Source organism: Armigeres subalbatus, chromosome 2, assembly GCF_024139115.2.
Source record: "Armigeres subalbatus isolate Guangzhou_Male chromosome 2, GZ_Asu_2, whole genome shotgun sequence".
Classification (NCBI taxonomy): Eukaryota; Metazoa; Arthropoda; class Insecta; order Diptera; family Culicidae; genus Armigeres; species Armigeres subalbatus.
Window position 1 is genome coordinate 348,743,729 of NC_085140.1, and position 26,091 is coordinate 348,769,819.

At 39.0% G+C, this 26,091-nt stretch overlaps 2 protein-coding genes and 1 pseudogene across 2 annotated transcripts; 2 read left to right on the top strand and 1 right to left on the bottom strand.

Moving 5' to 3' along the window:
* The first annotated feature begins 675 nt into the window (after positions 1 to 675).
* Positions 676 to 1,464, top strand: LOC134217060 (DNA-directed RNA polymerase II subunit RPB9). Its single transcript, XM_062695821.1, has 3 exons — positions 676 to 859; positions 923 to 1,051; positions 1,116 to 1,464. Exons 1-3 carry the CDS (start codon positions 792 to 794, stop codon positions 1,303 to 1,305), a joined length of 387 nt encoding a protein of 128 aa, XP_062551805.1. The 5' UTR covers positions 676 to 791; the 3' UTR covers positions 1,306 to 1,464.
* Positions 1,465 to 3,340: 1,876 nt separating this feature from the next.
* On the bottom strand, positions 3,341 to 4,060 carry LOC134212910 (INO80 complex subunit C-like). The gene is made up of 2 exons (XM_062691235.1): positions 3,765 to 4,060; positions 3,341 to 3,694 (listed from the first exon to the last, which is right to left on the bottom strand). Exons 1-2 carry the CDS (start codon positions 3,910 to 3,912, stop codon positions 3,498 to 3,500), a joined length of 345 nt encoding a protein of 114 aa, XP_062547219.1. The 5' UTR covers positions 3,913 to 4,060; the 3' UTR covers positions 3,341 to 3,497.
* Positions 4,061 to 4,155: 95 nt separating this feature from the next.
* On the top strand, positions 4,156 to 26,091 carry LOC134212908 (thioredoxin domain-containing protein 11-like; annotated as a pseudogene).

Here is a 26,091-nt window from a genome sequence, read left to right on the forward strand (position 1 = left end):
CCGGCCCACCGCAGTCTTCCGATTTTCGCGGTGTGAACGATGGATGGTTCTCCCAACAGCTGATGCAACTCGTGGTTCATTCGCATCCTCCACGTACCGTCCGCCATCTGCAACCCACCATAGATGGTACGCAACACTTTCCTAACTAAGTATGTATTTACATTTTATTAATTTATTTACAGGTCATGTAAAAATGGAAAATACATTTTTATTATTTTGTAAGAAAAATCTGTATGTAACGCAGATAATACAATAGTAACACAGCGAATGGTAAAAAATATGTGTGTCATCTTGCTGCTGTACGCGTACAACATGGTACGTGTATCACTGTACAGAAATCATATGTCTGTCGATTGTATTATAGTGTAACTGTATCTGAATAAAACCGTTTGTTTTTTTTTGTTTTGTACAGCCCTGCATGCGTAAAGATAGTGATATTTCCAAGAAGGCTCATGCTAAAATAACACCAGAATTTAAATTAATTTATTTGTCTATTTCATACATGATTTGTCTGATGATTAATTTTGAATAAATAAATATAGAAAATTGAGTGATTTATTAATTTTTGTTTTCAAAATGCATTTCAATTTTATCACTTTATTTGATAAAGTATATTAACGGCTTACGCACTTTTCAAGTGTCAGCCTTAATTTATGCTTACCTAAAATTTTATGCTCCTGCTTTAAAAAAAAACAAAACCCATCAATAAGCGTAAACAACTCGTGTTGCTTGGTTGGACTTCGGAAACATCTGCGGATCAAAGCAAAGTTTCGCATCTAATACCCTCGAAAATGACTTTCGATGCCGCAACTCATGACGACGGGCCCGGATTTGTGGGCATTCGTTTCTGTCAGGAATGGTAAGTGGAAAAAATCCATTGCAATTTCGGTAACTTCAAGTTCTAATTCTACTTCATTCAAAGTAACAACATGTTGTACCCGAAAGAAGACAAAGAAAACAAGGTGCTGCTCTATGCCTGCCGGAATTGTGACTACAAGCAGGAAGCCGACTCCAACTGTATCTACGTGAACAAAATTATGCACGAAATCGAGTAAGTGTAGATGCTGCTTCCTGAATAGAATCATAACCTCAACCGTGGAACGCTTTCTTTCCAGCGAGCTGACCCACATCGTGCCGGACGTGATATCGGACCCGACGCTGCCCCGAACGGAAGAACATGCCTGTCCCAAGTGCACCCACCGGGAAGCGGTATTTTTCCAGGCACAGACACGGCGAGCCGAAGAGGAAATGAGATTGTATTATGTGTGTACCAATCCGGGATGTTGCCACCGCTGGACCGAGTAAACTGGGCGAAATTGACGAACGAAAGAGTTTTGGACGAAGGGTGATTCCATTTGGTGAACGAGATTTGATAATGACTTCACTTAATATTAATATTTGATTTTGTATCATGATACAAAAATGTAATAACATGGTTACGATGAGCTGATGGGCACTTCCAAATTCGTATGATTTTTTTTAAGAAAGCCTTGTCAACAATAGATCAGTTTAGGAAGGCACCTGAATGATCGCGTATGATAGTTGATTTTTGTTTTCTTTACATTGAAATTTTACTCACCAGCTATAATTGTATTTGCGATTTGAATTCAACACACCACTGTATGAATGCAAAGATCAAAAAGAGTCGCCTGTAGAGACACTACACGGGGGTCGCTTTTTACGCGGTTTGTTTGAGGTATTAATATTAATATGAAAAAAATTAAAAAAAGCTCTTCGGATTTCAGAAAAATATATAAAGCTCTTTTAGTGGAATGTATTCAACCGTCTAAGACGAATTAAGTACTCTCCATTTAATTCCACTAGTTAATTTTCAATGTCGAGTCAAGTACGAGACACTGAAGGGGCAGCAGGGACTATGTCCAAGGGCTTGACGACCCCTCCCCATGGCCACTGCGAGTTAGGGGGCCTGCCTAGGATGTGGTGGGGTTTGACAGTGGGCTCTGTTAAACCTCTACAAAAAGCTGCATGTGTCCATAAGCAGGCCCTATCAAACCCGGTCAACACATGAACGTATATGGTGTCGCGTAGGATGCTGAAGTGCAGGCGATAGAGGTACTTTTCCACACAACATGTATGTATATCGTCTCCAATTTAGCATCTTGTATTGCACCATGTGCGGTTTTTATGTAGACTGGGAAGCGACCGTGTGCCGCTCAAAGCGCACATGCCCAACACGAGTGCCAACCGGCACATCAGGATTAATACCAGTGAGATCCTGATTACGGTATACTGGTCAGTGACACACATACGCGCGCGAAAGTAATGCAAAATAAACGACATGTAAAATGAACGTAAACTTACATTCTTTCTTAACGTCAAATAGAGATAAAATAAGGGTTGCTGAATAACATTAGCTTTCCGATTACTATCAATTATTTTCAATTTTAATCCCGTTTCTTTTTTACTTTTCTTACGTTAATTAAATGATAACGCGGGCGCCGAATCCAAATTAAAATGAACAATCGCTCACTTTGAGCGATTGATTGTTTATTCTCGCGAAGAATGAACAATTGTACAAATTAAGGAAATGCTAATACTGCTGTGTAGAAGTTTCATAGGTCACATCACTTTCCATTGTGAATCCCGATCTATGTTACTGATTACCCCACCCAACTAACACTACTTCCTTCCCGTGGTAAATGTGGAGATGCAGAGGTATTCTCGGTCTCTAGTAGCAACAATTACCACACACTCACATTCCCTTCCTTTCCCAACTGACTGTAAGGACTTGGCCGGCGCCGTTATTGATCAACATTTGCGAGCTGCTGAAACGTGCACTTCGAGAATAGTTGGTAAATCCCAACCACTATTCACTTGGATCGTAGTGCAATTTGCACCAGTTCTGATCAATCACGGAGTAGCAACCATTGATATGTACAGTCAGTCTAAGCTAAGCTAAGCTAAGCTAATGTCGAGTCAAGTACGAGACACTGAAGACGACCACACAGTTGTGGTCGAAATACGTATCTGCAAAGATAACGAAAATTAACTAGTGGAATTAAATGGAGAGTACTTAATTCGTCTTAGACGGTCCTCGGATTTGTTAAAGAATGTTTTGAAAATCCTCAACATTTCCGCAATTTTTTTTTGTGCCTCAAAATATTATTTTGGGGCAACAAAATCCGACGGGAGCGGAGACATGATTTTTTTTTTAACTTTTGTATTGGCCTAAAACGCAATAAAAAGAAAGGTGGACCTATCACAACTGTAATTTACATGGGTGTTAGATGCAAGGGCATTAATTTCGTGTTCTTGTATTTGAGATACGTTTGTGGGTTTCAATTATTATTTCTGTATACATAATTGAAAATGTAAAATATTTAATATATGTTTGTTTTTTTTTATTGAACATAAATGTATCAGGTCAGGTAATAACAATATATCTGTTTTTAGTTGAACTTATTTTTTATTGCATTAGTATAAATTAGGTGTGTAGGAAGTTTTGAATGAGGCTTCAAATCCAGCAAAGCGCATCTTCAAACAATACTGCTCGCACCCCGCAGTGCCAGATATCCCGCGGTCAAATCCATTGGCAGACTCCGAACAGTCTGAAACTCTTCCGCGTTGTTGTAGTGTAGTTTGGTTTGCGGGTCGGTGTAGGGCGCAATCAAACCGGAAATGTCTGAATACTTTTTGGCAGGGACGAACGATGGTGGCGCGTTGATGGAGGAATCTTCATTATAAAACAAAATGATGGGAATTAGACAATTATGCCCAATATTATTTCTTTTAACAATACGCACATGTCACATCAGTTTCTTTCCACGGGAGCGTCCTCTCGTAGGCTGTGATTTGCTTCAGGGACTTCCAGGTTCGCTTCTTGTTCCCCGCGATAGGATTCGTTTGAGCCAGATTCATTCGTTTGAAAATTGGCATTTTTACTTCACTCATAATTACTTAACAAAACTGTAACTTTTAAGTGCAAAAATTATATGAATAAAACAGTAAGTCTTATAAATACGTTAAATACACCGTAATATATAAAAAAAATCAATGAACAACGGTACTTTTCGTAAACGCAGAATATTGTTTATGCTTTTATTGATCAGGGCTGTCACAAAGTATGAAAAATCCAATTAGATTTTATTTGAACCGGTTCGATCAGCTGATTGTCAAATAACTCCCTCTGACACAACTGCTGAACGAAGAACGAACACATCTGCGTGCCGTGAACCGATGGATTAAATGAAACGTCAAAATTTTTATCCGTTCTTCATTTTCATAGTTTTTTCGGAGATTATTAATTGAATTAAAGCCGTGATTGAGAAGTGATTGTGTGTATTAATAGCGAGAGCTTTGAATGTCGAATGAAACGAAAGTGATAAGCATTCCGTGATAACCAGGTCGAGCGATACGCGGAACGAAAAATCCCCAAAAATATGCTGTTTTGATTGGTTTCCCTTCCTTTTCACTGGCTTCTGCTGGCCGTGTTTTGAAAGACGACGACGACGACCAAGACGACGTCGGGACGGGCTGATGGTAATGACGTGTTGTTTCTCGGTTGAGCACCCTCGTAAGCAGCGACAGCAAAAACAGAGCCAAAGACGACGAATGAAAATAGCGGTTCCTTATGACTGCACTAACACCAGCCTGGGAGCAGCAAACAGCCGAAGATACCAGCAGCAGCCACGGCTCCTTGAAGAAAGCAGACGAAGTACAGCGCGCTTCCCGTCGTCGGATCAGTTCCAGTCTTGCACCGTGGGAAAAACCGGTTACCTCAGAATCATCCCCGAGCAATGCATTGGGAGCTGAAGAGCAGTCAAGCGGAACGCCGTTGTTGACCAGACTTGGTGCTATTGGTGTTGATGACGAAAGCAAGAAGCAAAACAATGCAAACGACGACGTGGAACACGAGCCAGAATCTGCGAGCGAACTGGCACTAAATTATCACTATACGGGACAGGAAACCAGTGAGAATCCTCAGAACGGCAGCAGCAATAATCACACAAGGAGGTATAGTCGGATCAGCATGATAATAATCTACGGACGGGAGGCGTTGTGCATCCTGGCCTTGATACTGACCACATATGCGTCCATTCAGAACAGGTGAGTTTTGACCCAGGATAATTTTCTTCCTGACATTCTTTTTCACAATACGATTAATTTTCGAGCACCATTCTTTAACTGCACTGCAGGCTGCAGTATTGATCAAGTTAGCTTAGCAAATGATTGCCGTACTTTTAGAGGTTCATCTATCCATTAAAAACGTTTCTCTAGGGTTTAATTGTAATTGTAATTTATCAGTCTTCATCCGGGCCGACACCGTCCTCCCATCTACATTTAAGTTAGGTGAAGACCTACCTTGTCTTCACCGTTAACATGCGCTAGACCGTATATTACACCGACTTTCAACCACATGCAGGCGCTGGGCTTATGCAGTGCCACAAGTGTCGGATAGAGTTGACAGGAAAGGAAATATTAGTGGAAATGAATTGCGTTTGCTGAAACGAGTCAAATGATACAATTCTAGGATATATTTATATATTTTATATTATAATTAGATTTAGGGTGGTTCATAAAATATGTTTTTCTCCACAACGCTTATCTAAATCTGATATACATACATTGTGAGTAGGTATCTTTGGAAAATTTGAGCTCATTTGGATTCAAACTAATATTCCTAGCCAGGGAATCATTTTTTCTGGAATGCGCATACGAAACAAGCGACAAAAGAGAACCAACGACAAAGATTTGTTTTTGTCGGAGAACATAATGACAAAGATCCGAATTTTTTTGTCAGCAACAAAAAAGAAGACAATCTTGTTGCTAACTTTTCATCCAGTTATTTTGCATTATTTCCAGAGCAATTTTGGTTTCATGCTATCATAGTTTCTGCTTATATGGAAATATTCGAGAATCGAACAATGATTACAAAATTAGCATCGTATTCTCGGAAATATCAGAGCATGCAAGGCAAATAATTCTTGTCATATTGTGTTCGGGTTCTGACAAACTCTGTTGATGATAAAGAGTAGGGTTAGGCGGGGCAAGATGGGTCACGGGGTAAGATGGGTCAGGGCCGTTTTTGAGCATCGTGTACATTTTAATGTGGAGATTATGACTTTGTAGGAGGAATAATTTGGTTCTACTTTATTATCACTCGATTTGATGATAAAATTTTATTTTGGTAGGGTATGGTAAGGTAAAATATTTTGCAGCATTGTTTCTTATGCGAAACACACTTTCTATAAAACATGTAATCTCGTCGAGCAATGTAAAATTTAAACATTTTTAGTAACTTAGTGAACGTATTATGAGTAATGTAGGTGCTGTTATACTAACTGCGTTGACGTAAATAAATTTGATCGAAAATTTGAGATTCTAACATGAACTTACAAATGGGGCAAGATGGGTCAGCACATACTGAAGGGCATAGTTCGTATTCAAAACATATTTTCCATTGCTGGTTTAATCATTTGAAGGTTACTTTTGACATAATGATGTTAATTTGTTTATTGAAAATGTCTATTTTTTGTTTTAAGAAAGCAATACATAGACGGTTTGTTTTCATAAGAATTTGCAGACATTTTTAAATGTAGAGCCATTTCTTCATCCATGGCTTAAAAATTATTTTTTATTCAATATAATCATTGGCAATAAAGCTATCTATCTGTGTGTAATTCAATATTGGGAATAAAAACAATATTAATCGCAGTATTTAAAGGTGACCCATCTTGCCTCGCTGTTTGACCCATCTTACCCCGCCATTTTTTGATTGACAGAAAAATAGACTTCTACTGGAATAAAAAGTGGAGTTTTTGTTATTTCATACCCTTGGATTACAGATTATAAACTTTTTTTTATAGATCCATGTTGAAAAGTTGAATTAAAATGTTTCTACTTTGTGATATTCAAGTTTCGCCTCTGCAAGTCTCCTTAATAAAGCTAATAAAAAAAAAAAAAAAAAGTTTCGCCTTTGGCGACCCATCTTGCCCCATCATACCCTATATTGTTAGGCGTTGCTCGAATATTGATTCACTGTTCCTAGCACAAGCCGTTTTAAGTTTGCATGCAAATTAGTAGGGGAAACTGCACACACATGATCCCCCCTGTTTTCTCGAAAACTAATCACATTTTTATACCAGTGATATGTTCAAATGAATTCGTTAGATAGAATATTGAATCTGAGTAACATTTGATATTAGTTACTTTATGTATATGTGTTTTAGAGCGGTTTTATTATTTAAGCATTCTCAATCCTTTTTTTCTTCAAAGGAGAAAAGTTTATTAACTTCTAATATGTCCAACCAAAACGTACCAAATTTTTACTGGACAAAGTTTTATTATTGTAGAATTGAATAAATTCATTCAATTAACTATTGCTTATTTTCCAGCGGACTTGGTAGTCATATGGCTACTGCTTCTGCCTCATACGCAGGAGGTCGTGGGTTCAATCCCAGGTCCGTTCCATTCTCCTACTTTGTATCTTTCTCTTTATTTCTCATGTTCTAGCAATCGCTAGAACTGGAAATAGACTTCTATACCGTTTCCATTACTATTCCTTTACCTTCAACTTGAGTATTCTAACAGTAATCTGCTAGAATTGGAAATAAACTACAGAGCTCGTTTCCTACATCCAATTAGAAATTCCATCAGTTACCTTCTCCTATCTATTATCACATTGGCAGCTCGTTAACCAAGACGGACCTCTGCCTCCAACCTAACCCAGAAATTCCAACAAATTCTGCATGAACTCGTGGCAAGTGCAGAGGTATATTCGGCTTGCAGTGGGCGAGTGATTGCATCATCATTTCCTCCCCTTCCCTACATTGACTTTGCATTCTGACTGGTGGCAGGCGCCAGTATGACCTAACAAATAAGATCACCAGTACTTGTACATTGAAGATGTGTGCTAGTCCCAAGCAAACATCTGTTGGTTCCCTGCAAGAACAGCTGATCTCAATCAGCAATGGAGTAGCAACTACGAGCAGTCAATCCAGCTTAGCTCAGCTCAATAAACTATTGCTTATTTTCCATTGAATACAAAAACAAAACAAGATAAATACTCAACATGGACACACTTGATCCCCCACAGTTTGGACACACTTGATCCCGATATTGCATATATTAAGGCGTTTGTTGTATACCGTCGCATATTATTGTATTGTATGTAACTAATTAATCTGTTAGAATTCTTTTCAAGTTAAAAAGTATAAATAAATTTAATATCTCTTTAGTTTAGGGGCCCTCCTTAGCCGTGCGGTAAGACGCGCGGCTACAAAGCAAGACCATGCTGAGGGTGGCTGGGTTCGATTCCCGGTGCCGGTCTAGGCAATTTTCGGATTGCAAATTGTCTTGACTTCCCTGGGCATAAAAAGTATCATCGTGTTAGCCTCATGATATACGAATGCAAAAATGGTAACCTGGCTTAGAAACCTCGCAGTTAATAACTGTGGAAGTGCTTAATGAACACTAAGCTGCGAGGCGGCTCTGTCCCAGTGTGGGGATGTAATGCCAATAAGAAGAAGAAGAAGAAGAAGAAGAAGATCTCTTTAGTTTTGTCAATCAGACAATACACGCGCAATTTGAATTTCTCAATAGGCTTATTTTATTAACCAGAAAAAAGTGTAGTTGAACATGAACATACTTAGTTTTGATTAGTTTTATTAAATGCATTTTAACATTATTTTCAATGAAAAAGAGTGTAAATTAAGCTTTGAAAATACTCAACAAATCACAGGGCTTAAAATCAGTATTAAATTTTTTTCCGTTTGAACTAGGAGAAGTTTGCTTACAATCACCATTTATTTGTAAATCTTCTTAAAGAATTTTTAATAAAAGGCTCATTCAACATCTTTTGGTCAGTCGCTTAAGAGAAATCGCATTTGTGTAATAATAACATGCACAACAAAAATGATGATGCGTGACAGTACCATATTGATGTATGAAGTCATCATCCTGGCATGATCACGGTTGTGGTATTGATAGTAGTCTGGTGATCTCGATGTACCGTCGTCGGGAGAGGCGATGGGTCAAATAGGGGTGATAATGGGTCACTGTTTCAGCTACTTAGAATGCTTGTAGAATAGATTGAATGCATCTGAGGACAAGAAGACCAAAATATAAGAGACCTTTTTGAACAATTCTGCTCTACTACCTCTAGACTGCCGGTGAGAACGATGACCCATTGTCACCCCCGATGGCGGTATCACACTCTTTTTATATTGGTCCTAAAACTGGTACATGGCATTGGCAGTGTGGCTAATTTTCAGAAATATAATAGCATAATTAGATTCTAAAATTTCAAAGACACATTTATGTATCGATCAACCATTTTTGGTACCGCCAACGGGGTGTCATTAAATAAAATGTGCTATGCTCCAAGTAAAAGTTACAAAGCTCTAGTAGTTTACATTGGAATCAAGTTTTAATTAGTTTGGTACAAGCTTAAACAATGAATTTATCACTGTGTGGGGAAAAAATAATAAATGAGGGAAATTCTTCAAAGTTATACGTTGTTCAAAATTGGCCCATTCTCACCCATCATAGGGGGTGACATTGGGTCAAGTACAATAAAGTTCAATGGTGACGATGCAACGATTCAATCGTTCATAAAAAATAATTGCCTACATTATGGCTCTTACTAGAGATGGGCAAAACAGCTCATTGCAGTGAGCGGATCTGATCCGTTCAGCTCATTGAAAAGAGTCAGCTCCTTGGATCAGCTCTTCAGTTCTTTAATGCTACATATAATAAAACATAATTGTTAGTATTATTATTTCAATTATTGTTCAAAAATTTGAAAAATTTATGTCATTCATTAATTTATTCATTCATTCATCATTCATCTGTTTACCTTTCTTTGAAATTTTTAAAATGTTTAGCTACAGTGAGGTAATAATTTCTATTGAAAAACCGGCAAATTAAAAGTAATAACATTCATTACGCTTTTTCTGACCGTCTAGTTTTAAAGTCTAGGAGAACCATTCAGAACCATCACATTTATTTCTATACAAAAACTAACTCAACATTATTTTCTATTCATAATTCTAAGTTACACTTTGTTGATAACGTTTCTCAAATCGTTAATTTGAATAATTCAGTCCCTAATCTCTGATATGTATATGAACCATATCACGTGTCATAAGTTTTCTTCATACTGGGTGCAATAAATCAATGCCTTGTTTGTGCGCGCTTCTAACCATGCGTAGTTGACATTTTTCATACAAGCGAGCCCATTCATTTATATTGGTTCTCGAAATGCGAGAGAAATAAAAACAAGAGAGTAAAAAAATACAGAGCACGGTGCTACAAACAAACCGAGTGCACATGTAGCAGTATGCTGGCGGGAAAACCCGTCGCAAGTAATAGATCCGCTCCGTGCAAGACACAGCTCCCAGTTCGGTTCGTTTGAACCACATGGTTCGCTCGCTAGAATCGGTCGCGACTGATCCGGATCGAGATCCGTGTCGCACGGATCTGAGCTGGTGGCGCAGCTCTCGCTTCCATGTCACAGCTGTCGAGCTGGACGACGACATGCGCGGAACTGAGCGTTGTTCGGATCTTCGGATCTTTTGCTTGGTACACTGAACCCAAACATCCTCCTCATATTGACTGATTGTTGTTTCGCTCCCGCCCCTTAACGATTGTCATCCACTTTTCGGATGACTCGCATTCGACCGCGTACGACGTCGGATGACAATCCTCCGTATGCTTATCATCCAGCAACCGAATGATACTAAAAACAAAATATGAATGGTGATTCGGATAGATTGCAAAGGAGAAGACAATGGTAACTAGATGATGTTAATATCGGTATTGAATGTAAGCAAATGAAAGCCATTGAATTTGAGAGCTGAGAGGAAAAATCAAAAAGGAGATGAGGAATTGATGGTTTCAATAAAATGCAGTTTTCTGAGTTCACATGTTTATTGTTGTTTTTCTTGCGTGCTAAGTTTTATACAATATGGTTGAAGCAATTTTGATGCGATACCGTAGGTTGGTATGTGGTGGTGCGATGACAGCGGTATCCATAGCTGGTGGCGCGGACGGATATCGTTAAATTTCTTCTTACCTTTAAGACAACTGATCCGGATTCCAGGCGGGAGTCCAAGCTCTATACGGTTTCTGGTGATAAATCTTGCTTGTTCTGAGCCGAAAGTGGGAGGATTTAGTAATACCTGAAAATAATGAAACGGAAAATTATATTGCTTGATATATTTTACATTGACTTATAAAATTTACTTACCATTATAAGTTGTAGAAATTTACCAAATTCTGCAGCAAAAAACAAATGCTCTTCGTTACACTTCAAATTAAAAATGGTGTTCCGTCTCCAGCTCAGATAACATCAGCATGCAAGTGAAGCGCTTATCAGTCCGATTTCGAATGATTATAATAATAGGGCCAAACCGAGACCTACATCATTTGAAAAAGAATGGATCTTTCTTTTGGTTAACATGTAGGTCTAGAACCGCGTGAAGATTCAATCAAAAGAAGTATGAGAAATCATACGCTTATCGAATGATGTTCATTTGATAATGCAAGGATGTGTCATTCGGTACGGTACTTCATTTGAAAACAAGCGGAGCAGCTATTTCAATGAGAGGAATTATAAATCAGTCGATTTAAGGAGGATGTTTTGGTTCAGTGTACGATTCGTTCGCTACCGCACTACTGGTATCTTTTGTGTGTCCGTTCGTAGCGCCGAGTATGTGGGTATGGGTTAAGAAATAGACGGCAAGCTAGATTATTTTTGCTTGTGTATTTCTTATTCCTCTCTGCAGCAGAAATGATTTCTGTTGCTTGGCTAGATGGTGCTGTCGCTTGGTTTGATGGTGCTTGAGGTGCAAATAATAAACGATCAGCACGTGCGCGGTACTGGACTGGAATGCTCATACAAGCTCGCTTGTGTTGTGTACCGCAAGCGTGGTATTTTCGTTTGTGCTGTACAAAATACAACAGCGCGCGTACTCGAGTGCGTACGCTCGAGGGAGTTTCTCTATGCGCGTGTTTGACAATGATTTCATCAATTTAAAGTGAGCTGCTGAGCTGGGCTTCTTTAAAAAAGATCCATGGGTCATCAGCTCAATGTAAGGAAGCGAATCTTTGGAACAGCTCCTGAGCGGAGCGCCCATCTCTAGCTCTTACCAACTGTGTATGGCAAATCAACCAAAGGCTTGGCCCAATCTCACCCCTTTTCAGCGTGCATTGCTCGTTGCTACGAAAAACCAGAACCGCTATATAAATATTCATAAAATTCGATAAAACAACAACAGATTATCGTAACATGATAACCAGGTATCCATCGATCTAAAAACTAGTTATGTAATAGATTTGTGGGGCATTACTGACACTATTTTAATACGGGTTCATTCGATCAATAGTTTTACATTCAAATTCCAAGCATTATGGTACGAGCACAATTAGTTCTTGGAATTTGTTTTGTGATTTCCTAGACCTGAATTTTACTATAATTTTGAACCGTTTGAAGTTTTGATCAAAATTCGTAACAGTTTCTGAGATATTAGGAGTTGAAACATTTTTCGTTTTTGGCCCAATCTTACCCCCTAGGCCCAATGTCACCCCGAACGACGGTATCATAACTGTATCCATCAAAAAGAGAGGTCCTCTTGGGAACATCATGGTTGTCGTGATATGACTATACTGCCGCTGGCCGCAAGTCAGACTTATCTGTATATGGATGCCATATCCAGATAAGTCTGACTTGCGGTTAGCGGCAGTATAGTCTTACTGTCTTTTAGTGGAGTCTTTTAGTGGAGTGAATGGTTTTCAGATAAATCATCGTCACCATGCAAATTTTGTTGCTATAGCAGACATTCTATCTGTCACTATAACTCTATTCGAGAACTAAAATACTTGCCTTGCTTAATACTAACAATATTTAATTTTCGCACGATATTACGGTAGACTATGAAGAATTGTTAGGATTTGAGGCTAGACCAATTCAACCTTTCGTTAGACTTGGAAGAACCTAAACATGTTCAGCTCATAAAGGGATCAATTTCCCCCTGTATGGGGATCAAGTCTCCCGCAAGTTTTGAAAATGCCAAATTTTCTATCTTTCGGCAAAATCGATTTTTTGGTAACTTTCATGAACAAAAAATTGCTTCCAATGACGTTTTTGAATAGCTTATTAAATTCTTTATCAAGTCCATCAAGAAGCGTGCAATTCTGTGCTTGTTACATCGAGAAATATCCTAAACAAAAAGTGGGGATCATGTGTGTCCAGTTTCCCCTATGGGGAAATTTATTTTTTTCATTTTACTCATTATGTCGCTTCTCCATTAAGCCCAGATAAAAAAAACCTACATAGCTAAAAGCAATACTCAACGAAAATATATCTTGATTAGTCGCCTCAATAATTAGTAATCGATTTCATTACAGGTTGTAAATCTTTAGTCATAATCGTTGAACTATTTCGAGCGCATCACAGAAACGTGCACACGTAAACACGTATGTTTACGTATTGATACTAGGGTGGTTCAAAAAATCGATTTTGCTCCACAGTGCTCATCTGATTCTTTACCATATTCTGAGTGTCCTCTGAAAATTTGAGCTCATTTGGATTAAAACTGATTTAGCACCAGCCGTCGAAGTTTGCAAGTTGCAAGTTTGCATGCAAATTAGTATGGGGAAATTTATTTTTTCATTATACTGTTAACGACGTTTCCCATTAAGCGCAGGTTAAAGAAAACCTACATAGCTAAAAGGATACTCAAGAGCTTTTTACCCAACGAAAACCGCATGTTGATTAATCGTCCAATAATTAGTAATCGAATTTAATACAAGTTGCGAATCTTTAGTCATGATCGTTAAACTTCTTTGAGGGCATCACTGAAATGTGCAGTCCAACATAGTAGCCTGAATTTGTGTGCTATCTTTCGCGCCACGAGCAGCAAAGTTGCCTGTTGATGAGTTATGCAATTAACTCCAGGAAACCACGGTATAGATTAAATTCGATTACTAATTATTGGAACGATTAATTGAGACGCGGTTTTTACTAATTACTGTTGAGTATTCCTTTTAGCTATGTAGGGTTTCTTTTAACCTGCGCTTAATGGGGAAACATCATTAACAGTATAATGAAAAAATAAATTTCCCCATACTAATTTGCATGCAAACTTGCAACGGCTTGTGCTAAATCAGTTTTAATCCAAATGAGCTCAAATTTTCAGAGGACACTCAGAACATGGTAAAGAATCAGATGAGCACTGTGGAGCAAAATCGATTTTGTGAACCACCCTAATGGATACGTTTATGCCCAGGGAAGTCGAGACCATTTCCAATCTGAAAATTGTCTACACCGGTACCGGGAATCGAACCCAACCAGAACCCAACCTCAGCATGGTCTTGCTTTGTAGCCGCGCGTCTTACCGCTAAGCTAAGGAGGGCCCTCCTTAGCCGTGCGGTAAGACGCGCAGCTACAAAGCAAGACCATGCTGAGGGTGGCTGGGTTCGTTTCCCGGTGCCGGTCTAGGCAATTTTCGGATTGGAAATTGTCTCGACTTCCCTGGGCATAAAAGTATCATCGTATTAGCCTCATGATATACGAATGCAAAAATGGTAACATGGCTTAGAAACCTCGCAGTTAATAACTGTGGAAGTGCTTAATGAACACTAAGCTGCGAGGCGGCTCTGTCCCAGTGTGGGGATGTAATGCCAATAAGAAGAAGAAGAAGAAGGAGGGCCCCAGTGCAACATAGTTGCCTGAATTTGTCTCTGCTATACTTCGCGCCAGGTGCAGCATTGTTGCCTGTTGAGTAGTTACGCATTTAGCTCCAGAAAACTTCGGTATAGATCAAAGTCGATTACTAAGTATTGGAACGAATAATTAAGATACGGTTTTCACTGAATGAGGGCTCTTGAGTATTCCTTTCAGCTATGTAGGTTTTCTTTTAACCTGCGTCTAATGAGGAAGCGCCATAATCAGTATAATGAAAAAAAAATATTATCCCCATACTAATTTGCATGCAAACTTGAAACGGTTTGTGCTAAATCAGCTTTTATGCAAATCAGCTCAATATTTTGGAGATCACTCAGAACATGATACAGAATCAGATGAGCGTTGTGGAACGTCATCGAAATCGTATTTTTGAACCACCTTATTAGATATAATTATGGTTAGTAAAGTAATTCCGCGCAGAGAATAATAGAAGCCTAAGTACTAGAGTGTTAATGAGTAATGGCGCTGATAACATTAAACATGTTTTCCCAATACTGGCTTCAATATCTTAATATCTTAATATCAATATCTTAAATGACCGTTAATTGTGTGTCATGCTATAAACAATGTTTTGTTTTGTCCACCACATTAGTTTGATACTTTAAGTACCGGTACTTTGACTGCCAGGGTGCGGCAAACTAGATGTTGGTCGCGCGATTTAAAGCGATATTAGCAATCTTATACTTTTGAATCAACTGCGTAGAGGGATGATGATTGACTCCTTGTCCCAGAGATGTTGAATTCCATGCTTCTCTGTTATCCGATAACTGTACCTCCATCTATGCTAGCTGTGTTATTTTTTGATCATATTTTAATGTGGCATACATTTATTTAATTACCGGCCGTCTGTACTAAGGGTCCCGAAATATTAGTGATTTTCTAATGATCTTTTTGTCGATGAAGAAATACTGCAAACACAGAAACGGAGAAGGCAGTGTGCGCGGATGCTTGCTTTAAAATTTTGCTCGCAAGTGACATTCGTTCCAATTGTAATTTGATTTGCAATTTCACAAATCGGACGATGGATTTTTTATGCGGCCAATGGTGTCATCCAAATTTAAATTCTGATTCTGATAGCCCCGCGTCCGCGAAGTGATAGTGAAAGTAACATTGCGAAATGAATGTTGGAGGTGCCGGTAGTAGAACGAGGCACTGCGCAATTCCTATGTATGTAGTTAGGGGTCGTCCAGAAACCCCGTGTGCATATATAGGGGGGGGGGGGGTTGTTGCTCTCGAACCACGTGGTTTTTTTACACGAAAAACTTTTGGTAAATAACAGTAACGGTGTAAAAATTACAAATCATTAAAATTTAATGAATTAATCATTAAACGCATGTTAGGCCTGATGCCCACGTAGCGTCTTTTCAACTCAGCGTTGAAAAGACAAAGGTGTGCATCGAGAAAGCATAGCATAGCATAGTTAAGGTGTACTTCGTAGACTGGACACTAGTGATACTCATGTTTTTCTTTTGAAATCCTTACTCAGATTGCTATCAGAATTCAAGGTTGGTGTGGTCCTTGATTCCAATCTAGTATAAAAATCACAAAAGCATGAGGATTACTACTCCTGGCCACGCCCATCTTCAACGGAACTTGGGAGGGGAAAGAAGTGTTAATGTAGTTTACTTACTTAATGAGAGGCCCCCGACTCAGCGATACTCTCATAAGTACCACGAAGTTAGATATTGGGGAAGGTATTCGTTGGGTCAGGATTTGCTTATAGCTGACAATGTGACCGTGGTAAATCTTACACCGTAACACACCACGCAAAGGTGTCTACCCAGCGTTACGGGGAGACAAAGGTGTGCATCGAGAAAAACCGGTAACGCAGCGTCGCTCACAACGCCGATGCATATCTGCGTTATTTGACCATCTTAGTCTTGGATCCTATTTCCATAAAAAAATAAACGAAAAAACAGGTTGCGATTCAGTCTCAATTTCCACAAAAAAAAATTGAAAGGAAAAATGGAAAAATAATATTTAAAAAAAAAATCCCTCGCTTGTGGTTTTTGGCATCATGCCGCCGACACTTTTGCATCAGTGGACTGCATCTACAATTAAAAAAACCCAACTTAATTCACCGAGTAGTGATACTGCCTTTCTCGTATTTAGTCAAGACACCAACCTTATATGGCGCTTATATAGTTCGGTTCGATGTACCATTTTCTTTATAACTTTCAAACGCAACGGTCGATCTTTATCAAATTTAATAGTGATCAACTAGGCTTTGCCCTCTGTCGAATAAAACTTGTTGCGAGAAAATCGGTCAAGGATTACTATATGAAAAGTTGTCTAATGTTTTTCTTAGCTTTTGTGCACACACATACGCACACACATACACACACACATACACACACACATACACACATACATACACACGGACAGACGGACATGTGCTCAGTTCGTTGAGCTGAGTCGATTGGTATATAACACTATGGGTCTCCGGGCCTTCTATAAAAAGTTCGTTCTTGGAGTGAAATGATAGCCTTTCGGTACAACTTTGTTGTACGAGAAAGGCAAAAACGTTCAGGTTTTTACAATAATCCAAGAAAAAATCTTCAAAAGAATTTCTTGTGAATATTCAGGAAAAATCAAGTAAAGAAATTTCCTGTAAAAACTTAGACATTACTTCATACAATCCTGATAAAGTGCTGGCATTCAGAATGATTTTTGAACAATTCTCTCTGAAAAATTTTGCTTGAGAATTTTGCTACAAATTATTAATGAAAAAAAAAATCTCCAGTGTAAATTCCCTGAAAAATTCTATGTGAATTCTGTCTGAAAATTCAAAACAGTCCCGTGGGAAATACATATAATTTTCGGTGGAAAAAATGTTCATATTTTCATATTTTTTTACATTCTACACACAAAAAATAACGCTAATCAATTTAAAAAACCTTTGTTTAAAAGAAAAAGTTGCGTTTGTTCTTTTTCTTAAAGAGTCGCGCATTATCAAAATAAAAGTTTATTAACTTTTGATTCCTAAACGGGCTGCCATATCTGAAATTTAAAGTTTGAACTTTTAAAATAGATTGTAGAACTGTCAAACTGAAACTACGAAAATGAAAGTACACATACTTCTAAATTGAAAAATAGTAAGTTTCATTTACAAGTTTTTAATATTGTCAAACCATGGTAGAAAGAAAATAAAACTTTATGGATTCTTTAAATTGTTTGCCTTTATTTTACATTATTTTATATTTAAACTTTAATAATAATGAATGTTTAGGAGTTTAGTTCCAGTTGTCCATCATTTACTCCGCAAAATATGTTGATAAAATATACTGCAGGTAAGGCGTCCGGTGCAGAATAGTTTGGCGCTTGATTTCGTTATCCCAATCACAGAATGGAGCAAGATTGTCTGTCCGAGACGAAAAAGAAATTAGTCACTGCTGCTCTTGTACGGCATTTCTAGACATAATCTTTAAACAGTTCAAAATAAATGGCGACTTACCTTATAATTGCGTTTCCCGATTGTTCCCGATGTTTTGGCACTGTGTTAGCACTGATGAATGTTATTATTTTTGTTTTGACATCTGATCTAAGCAAAGATTTTTGTTCAATCTCTTCGATCGATTCGACAGTTCTAAAGTTTTGAAGCTGAAAGGAAGAACTTTTAATTTCATATTCAGAACAGACGTGAAATACTTTCAAACCAAGCACAACACTTTCATAGAAAGTTTTTCAACTTTTATTCCCAAGAATATGCACAACTTTTCAGTAGTAAAGTGCATAACATTCAATTACGCCAATTTTCGTTTTTTCTGTGTAAAGAATTTCTTCGACAAGTTCTTCCGAATCTTCACCAGAAATTCTTCTTTATTTCCAAAAGAAGTTTTTCGAACATTTTAAGGAGTGCATTCAAAATGTACAGTCTCCAGTGAGCCTTGCGAGCAAAGGCGTAGTACAGTCGAATTTAATTACCATTCTGCTATCAATGCCCTGCTGTATGATAATGATGATGATGATACTACCATCTATTGTAGCAAGGCACCTGCCGATAGCACTGGCCATATCTGATAAACGATTTGATCATGATTATACTATTGTTTGTATTTCATCAAACTCCTGTATGAAGGGCCAAAAATGGGAATCTCATTCCAGAAGAAAGTTCGTACATACAATATTATAATCTAGCCCTCGTTTCCCCAGATTGACCCAATATATGGGGGAGAAGAGCCCGCCCTTTATCCGCGAGATGTTAACAATAGGAAGTTGGCGATTCCACTATTCCTATCCAAATCGCTTCAATCGGGTGCCCTGATGGTTTTTATGGTATATAGTCATATAGTTTCAATATAATTTGTCAAATAGGTATATAATGGAATTGTCTCACCAAGTTTCAATTCCATGTCCTTTTTCAACACCAGCTAGTTAGTTTATGTTGTCTTCAGAGATGGAAAGGCAATAGTTCATCAAAAATTGCCTGGTTTGAATCGGGAATATGCTTCATTCTAGTTCAAAGATCGAAAAAAGGCTTCTTGATTTCTGAAAAGATGAAATAAAAATCAGAAGGGTTATGTACAAGACACAACCGCCCAACGTAAACTACGTAAGGCAGTTTTGTTCATTGAGGATTATAGTGCCATCATGCATGAATATTTTTAGAAAATTCATTTGATTACTTTTGTTACTGGTATCGAACAAAACTAGCGTATCTTAAGATATGAAAATTGTTAGATACGACAATTGTTTAAAAAATTTACTATGAAAACTGTCTAGCAGTGTCACCAGTGTTGGTAAAATCTCAAAATCTCAAATCTCATCGGCGATTCAAACCATGCGTGAGTCAAATCCCACCAGAATCATGGCCCAGAGATTTGCTCATGATTCGAATCGCAATTTGCATCATTGCATGATATGTATGTGCTCTTCATTGTTGAATGCATTGAATTAACTGTTTTTCGTCTAAAACAATGGCTAATAATTGAATATATAAACAAAACATACGCCTCGATTGCGTTTTGACGCGAGAAATCATTTTGTGGTGAGTGAGCGAAGCGATGCGATGCTCCCCCTACAGAATCGCAGGCGAGTTAGCTCGTGCATGAAACCTCGATGATTCAGATTTGAGTATGATTCTACCAACACTGAGTGTCACTATGGATAAAATAGATAAAATATTCGTGCAACCATTTTATTAACATCATTGCAAGACTTTTGAATCAGGGAGCAAGAAGGTGATAGCTCTATTGTAACTCATATAGCCCCCTTCAAGAACGTATGCGTTCTTCGAGCTTTTGTCGTGTACAATAAGTACCGCATGATTGCACCCACGTATTATAAAAATATCTTAAGTGCAGTCACACTTCCTGAATCAAAGTTAAATCCTTCTGATTCAGGCGCGCATTTAATTGGACAAAATATTATTAGGCCGATATAAATATTTTTTCCAAATATTTCTCCCCCTCCCTTCGGATTGTTTTGCTCAAAAATAACAATTTGAGGGGCAACACAAACATTTTCCGGTAAATTTTGAGAACTTTCAAAACATTCTTAAACAAATCCGTGTTTTTTTTATTTATTTTTTTTTTCCATTTTATTATTTATTTTTTACTAGCAGACCCGACGAACTTTGTTTCGTCTAAAATTGATTTATTCTCTGATTAGTTCTCGAGTTATGCAGCAATTTTTGGTTCATTTGTATGGGAGCCCTCCCTTCCAGAATGGGGGGGCGTTGCAAACCATCACAGAAACATATCTTTCCTTCCAAAACCTCCACACGCCAGATTTGATTCCATTTGCTTGATCTCGAGTGATGATGAAATTTCTGTTTCATTTGTATAGGAGCCAGGTTTCAAAGAGGAGAGGGGTCTCGAACCATCTTAAGAACCTTCCCCGGCCCAAAAACCTCTGCATTCAAATTTTCACGCCGCTCGATTCAGTAGAAGAATAAGATTACCCCCTCCCCCTTGACTTTGCGGAGACCAGTAGACCTTGACCTTGCGTTGACCATAATTTTTAATAAATATGTGTAACGGCCTTATTAGTTTTCAGTTTGCAAAAAAAAATGCTCAACATTTTTCCAAAGTCGTTTTCTAATATAAATATGTTTGTGCAATTACATTGTGATGATTGCATTACTAGCAAGGGCATTGGCATTGATAACAATTGATCGTCTCATGCCTGCACAAACATGCCCCTATCTGCATCACTTTTTATACACCATGCACTACATTATGCAACGTACACACCAGTCAAGCAGTTCGACGAACATTGACTCCACCCCCAAGAAAACGCTTCGGTTGCTGCTTTGTTTTAACGTGTGTGAAGTTGTTCGAACAACAATTTGACAGTCATCCTGTATCCGAGTCTTCCCCTTAGACGTAGTTTACGTAAAAAAAAACTGATTCGGATAGGCGCCCCCCACCGAGGGGGTTTGATAAAACACGTTTTTCTCGCTCATTTTATGTTGGGGACCATATTATTTTCGCACAGCTGTGTAGAGCAAGTGTAAATACATCATCAAAACCGGTGCCCCCCGCAATTGGAGCTTATTAAAAGAAATTAATCATGGGTTGTAGCCCCTTCTACGAATACGATTACGTCGTCCGCGTCGGGGTCACCTAATGTGGGATTCCTTACAGGACGAGAAATAAAGAACTACACTCAAAATAATCTACACATCAATGCTACGTGAAAACATATGTGCCTTTTTTCCATCATACTTTTCACGTAACATATTATATAACGTATGTATTCGAGAGATGGGTGATTACGACCATCTTTGGTGGTGTGCAAGAAGACGGTGTGTGGCGACGAAGAATGAACCACGAGCTCACCCAGCTCTACGCCGAACCCAGTATCCAGTAAGCCGGAAGGGTACGATGGGAAGGGCATGTTGCAAGAATGCCCGACAGCAACCCTGCAAAGATGGTGTTCGCTTCCGATCCGGAAGTTCCGACGGGTTTTCCGTGCCGTTTCCGACGGGTTTATATAGGGAAAAGACGGCTTTGGCAGGTTTTGTTTTATTATTGTCAGGGGGTTTTTGTCTACCGAATTTTGCGAAATTTGGCCACAATATTCTTTTGATATGCCCCTGACAATAATAGAACAAAACCTGCCAAAGCCGTCATTCCTCCTAATATTTTCCTACGAAAATTATTATTTTTCTTATGCAAATTGAGTTTTCTTATGCAAGTTGAGTAAATCATGAAAAACTAAAATTAAGATTCATATGGAAATTTCGCATGAGCAGTTAACAACGCGCATTTTCGTCTACTATGCAGGACAACGTCCGACGCGTCGACTAGTATTTAATAAATATTATGCACTATACACGAGCATGTTTTGTTTAAAACTTTTTTTTCTCCAGTCCACCTAGAATATCGAAAGCACCACCACCAGCACCATTCTTCTCGAAAGGCTCCCTCGTAAACGACTGGCCGTCGGGAGCGCTAGGGCCTACCCAAACCCGTGTATCTCAATCGGAGCTCTCCTTCGTGTTTTACTATGCACCTTGGTGTGCCGAAAGCCAACATGCGCGGTCGGTGTACGAGCACGTGGCTAGGCTTTACTTCCGGGAGGCTCACTTCGCGGCCATCAACTGTTGGCAGCCAGGTGGCGAGTGCCGATTGCAGTACTCGAAGGTGCAATCCTGGCCGGTGCTGATGGCATATCAACCGAACGGGATGGCAGTACAGTTTCATCAGGTGTGGACCAATGCAGCCCTTTCTCGGTTTGTGCAATCGTTGATCAATCCCATCCAGAGGATGGTAGGACCCGGGGACCTGATGAGTTTCATGACGGGGAAGGATGTAAGTGCGAGAATGTTAATGCCACATCTCCAATTCTTATTTTTTTTTAATATTTCGTTACTTCTAGGCGGTAGTTGTCGCATTTCTTGACGTGAACAGCAATCGAAAGCAATATAATCGGTTTTACCAAACATCGCTCAAGTGGCTGGAGAAAGATCCCTTCCAAGAGGTGGCTTTCGGCGTTGTTACGGGCGAGTCTTCCAGTACTTTTGGGGTTGAAGAAGTACCTGCTATTCGACTTTATTTATGGAACGAGACGATAGTGAGTAAACAACGTTGGCGTCATGACACCACCTTACTTTGATTTTATTCAAACTGTTTTCGTAGGAATTTCACGGCAACGATTCGTGGACTCTCCCGGAGCTGACCACCTGGATCAACAAGCAAATTCAGGTGGTCTCGATGTGGATCGCCCCTCCTGGGGCCACCAAATCTGCTTCCCTTGCGCCTTACTTCAATCAAGGTCCAGTGCTGTTCTTTTTCACGCCCCGTTCGCTATACGGGCTGTCCTCCGATGCTTATATGATGCTACGCTAACTCGGCATGCAGTACTATAACTGCAAAAAGTGACATCTGGGTGCAGGAGATGGCGAAAAATATATAGCCGAGCAGAGACGTGTTAGCGCGGAAATATATAGTCAGTTGAGACAGGAGTGTGAACTTCTGTTAAAGAGCGCCATCCGGCGCAGGAACAAGAGGAATCGGAAGAGGATGGATGCAGTAGAGCTCCCAGTAAATCAGCAATCGCCGTATCGTTTGTGAATGTGTTGAACTCGTCGAAGTTTGGAGATGCGCCGAAAGACGGGATGGGTTATTGCGATATAGATCAGGCCAAATGTGATGAAAGATTTTATGAGTGTGGAAATATTGAAGCCAGTTGCGTTAAGCGAAGACGAAGCCAATTGTACGGATCATTGAAACACGATGTTCGTGAAGGGAAGCCGGTGACTTCCATGCTTGATGCCGATCAGGACTATCGAGGGCCTAAGTTACTGAAAAGACTAAGTATGAGAAGACAGTGTGAGTTCCTACGATTGAGCGAATTCGATGGAGGTGAAGTGTTTTTTCCTGAGACAGGTGGCCCTGGGAGCGGTTATGTAGATATGGATAAAGGTATGTCCTGTACGTTTAACAAAACATTGACGTTCCTGAGCATGGACAGTGAGTTGTACCACGCTTTTGCTGAGCGATTAGAGTCGACGTCCTGCATATGCCTAATAAGTCAATTGCTGTTATTGTAGACCCTGAGGTAAGAATCTTTTCATTTTGATATTCATATAAATAACAGGTATAGTTTTTTTATCTCAGGATGAATCCACGTATCTTTTAAAGAATGAAGTAAATCTTCCAAATTTGGCAAAGCTGGTGCATGACTTCTACAATCGAACATATCCACGGTTTTTCCGATCAAATAATGTTTCATACAAGAATACTCATTCTTTCAACATGAGTGAGTTTCGGAAGGAACATCGTCGGATGATCGAGGTTAAACGATCGGAAATGGCTGCTAAACTACAGCAACACCAAAAGCAAGAAGGTCGAGATAAAGACACTACTGGGAATGAAAGCAAGCTCAATCAGAGGACACCGACGGATGCCGTGATGTCCGAGCAGCATTTGGTGGTGCATCACAAGCACCACTTTGTGAGAGAAATCAATTCACACAATTTTAACCACGTGGTGATTAATTCCAACAAGGTACATTATTCATATCATTTATTGTTCAATACCCACTATTGCCGAGCCTACGTAACGGTAATTTTAGTATATTTCACGTACAGCATCCATCCGCTAACTGAGCTAAAACATCAGTCCAGTTAACGAGCGTCGCTTTTTAACTGGGCTGTCGAGGGGATTTACGGTGCATTGTTATGATCAATGTTTTACAAGAAACGACAACAATATACCATTTAGACCCCCCTCGCAGCCTAGTGTTTGTTTTTGTTTTTTTACGGATAATTGCTTTTTAACTGAGTTTTGGCCCAGTTAGCGAACGCCCAGTTAAAAAGCAGTCCAGGTCAAAAGCGCTCAGTTAGCGAACCGTTGCTGTACCTTATAGGTATGAAGGCATTTATTAGATGTTAGCAACACCGTGCTACAGTCCCTGTCGTTTTTTTTAAAGTTTACTCCTAAAGCTAGAGGATCTATTATTGTAAAATGTTTATTTATGAAACTTTCAATCGGGGAAAATAATATAATCCTGTCATGATATCCATTGCAGACTGTCGTCGTTCACTTCTACTCTGCTCAATGTGCCTTCTGCAGTGTGCTCTCACAGCATCTGCTTATCATCTCGAGAATGCTCCGACATCAGCCGTTACTCGAGTTTGTTCGCATCGACGGCGACAAGAATGATCTCCCATGGGAATTCACTATGGATGTATTTCCATCTTTGATCATATTTCCTAATCAAAGGTAAGTTAAATGGTTGGAGATGTTAACAATGGTTGATATAAACTTATTATCAATTATAAGGAAATCTGAAAGCCGCGTTTTCTCCCGCAATCTCTATGACGGTCCCCAACGTGCTTGGGTTCATCCTTTCCAATTTGAACCCACCTGAGAGGCTCCACGCTACTGCGCTAATCTGCAACAATCTCAAGGTAATTTTTTTTATTGTGAATCATAATCTATGTAGCCAGAATCAATAATTTACTTATGCATACTAGCCAAAATCGCCGCCACGGGACGACTGCCTTGGGGTGATGAAGCGCGAGCTAAGCGACAGTATTTCGCTCAACCTGCGTCTCTACCGATTGGCCACGAAGCGCCCCACAAGAGCAGCCCGGATCCTGCACCGGTTGCAGGCCTTACAGGAACTCTACCTGGCCACGCTGCGCTGTCTCAGCAATTCCTGTGATTTTACCCAGCTGAAGAGCAGTGCTCAAGCCATCCTTACTATGTGGCAGATAGCCACGTGAAAACGTGATTCTAGTGTGCATTTAGTACGCATTTCTTTTTCTCACCCATTCACTCAAATTACCTGCTTACTAGGAAGATATTATCCTTTTCTTTTTGACTTTCCTGTCTGCCCGAGGCGTAAGAAGCCGTTTTACAACCAACTCATGTGCTTATTCATTGTTTTATGTTTTGTTACTTATATTTTTGGATATTTTTCACTTTTTAAGAGTTATTCGGCAAACCGTTAGTTTAACTCATTTGAAATTTTCAGTGCAATTAAAAAGCATTGCTAAAACTACGTGTTTAAGCCAAATCAAACAAACCAGCACGTAACCAAACTGTCAACGGTATCGAGATCTCGTTGTAGATATTTTTAACTCGACAGTAAAGTTATTATTGCTAACAAAACAAAAAAAAGTTCTATATTCTAGAAAACTATTACTGTAACAGAAGTGAAAGTTGGAAAACTATTAGGTAAAATATGAAATGATAATTAAATACAGTTTAGGAAAAACAAAGAGTGAAAAGCAAGAAAACGGTATGCTATAGACATTTTTAAACAAACACTACTAGCGTTGTAAATATTATTCGTATAGCATCAAATTGGGAAGAACGGTGTCGAAACGATACCGAGAAAATGGAAAAGTAAGAATAGGATACAGTGTAGAGAATTACGGTTATTTAAATATAACAAAATTATTGAAGTTTTGTAATTCACAAACTAAA

Bases quoted from the DNA above. Each gene is read 5' to 3' on its own strand.
- LOC134217060 (XM_062695821.1), top strand. From the start codon at position 792: ATGACTTTCGATGCCGCAACTCATGACGACGGGCCCGGATTTGTGGGC. The intron at 860-922 runs GTAAGTGGAAAA...CTTCATTCAAAG, and splicing joins ATTCGTTTCTGTCAGGAATG to TAACAACATGTTGTACCCGA. The intron at 1,052-1,115 runs GTAAGTGTAGAT...CTTTCTTTCCAG, and splicing joins AAAATTATGCACGAAATCGA to CGAGCTGACCCACATCGTGC.
- LOC134212910 (XM_062691235.1), bottom strand. From the start codon at position 3,912: ATGAGTGAAGTAAAAATGCCAATTTTCAAACGAATGAATCTGGCTCAA. The intron at 3,695-3,764 runs GTGCGTATTGTT...TTTATAATGAAG, and splicing joins GAAAGAAACTGATGTGACAT to ATTCCTCCATCAACGCGCCA.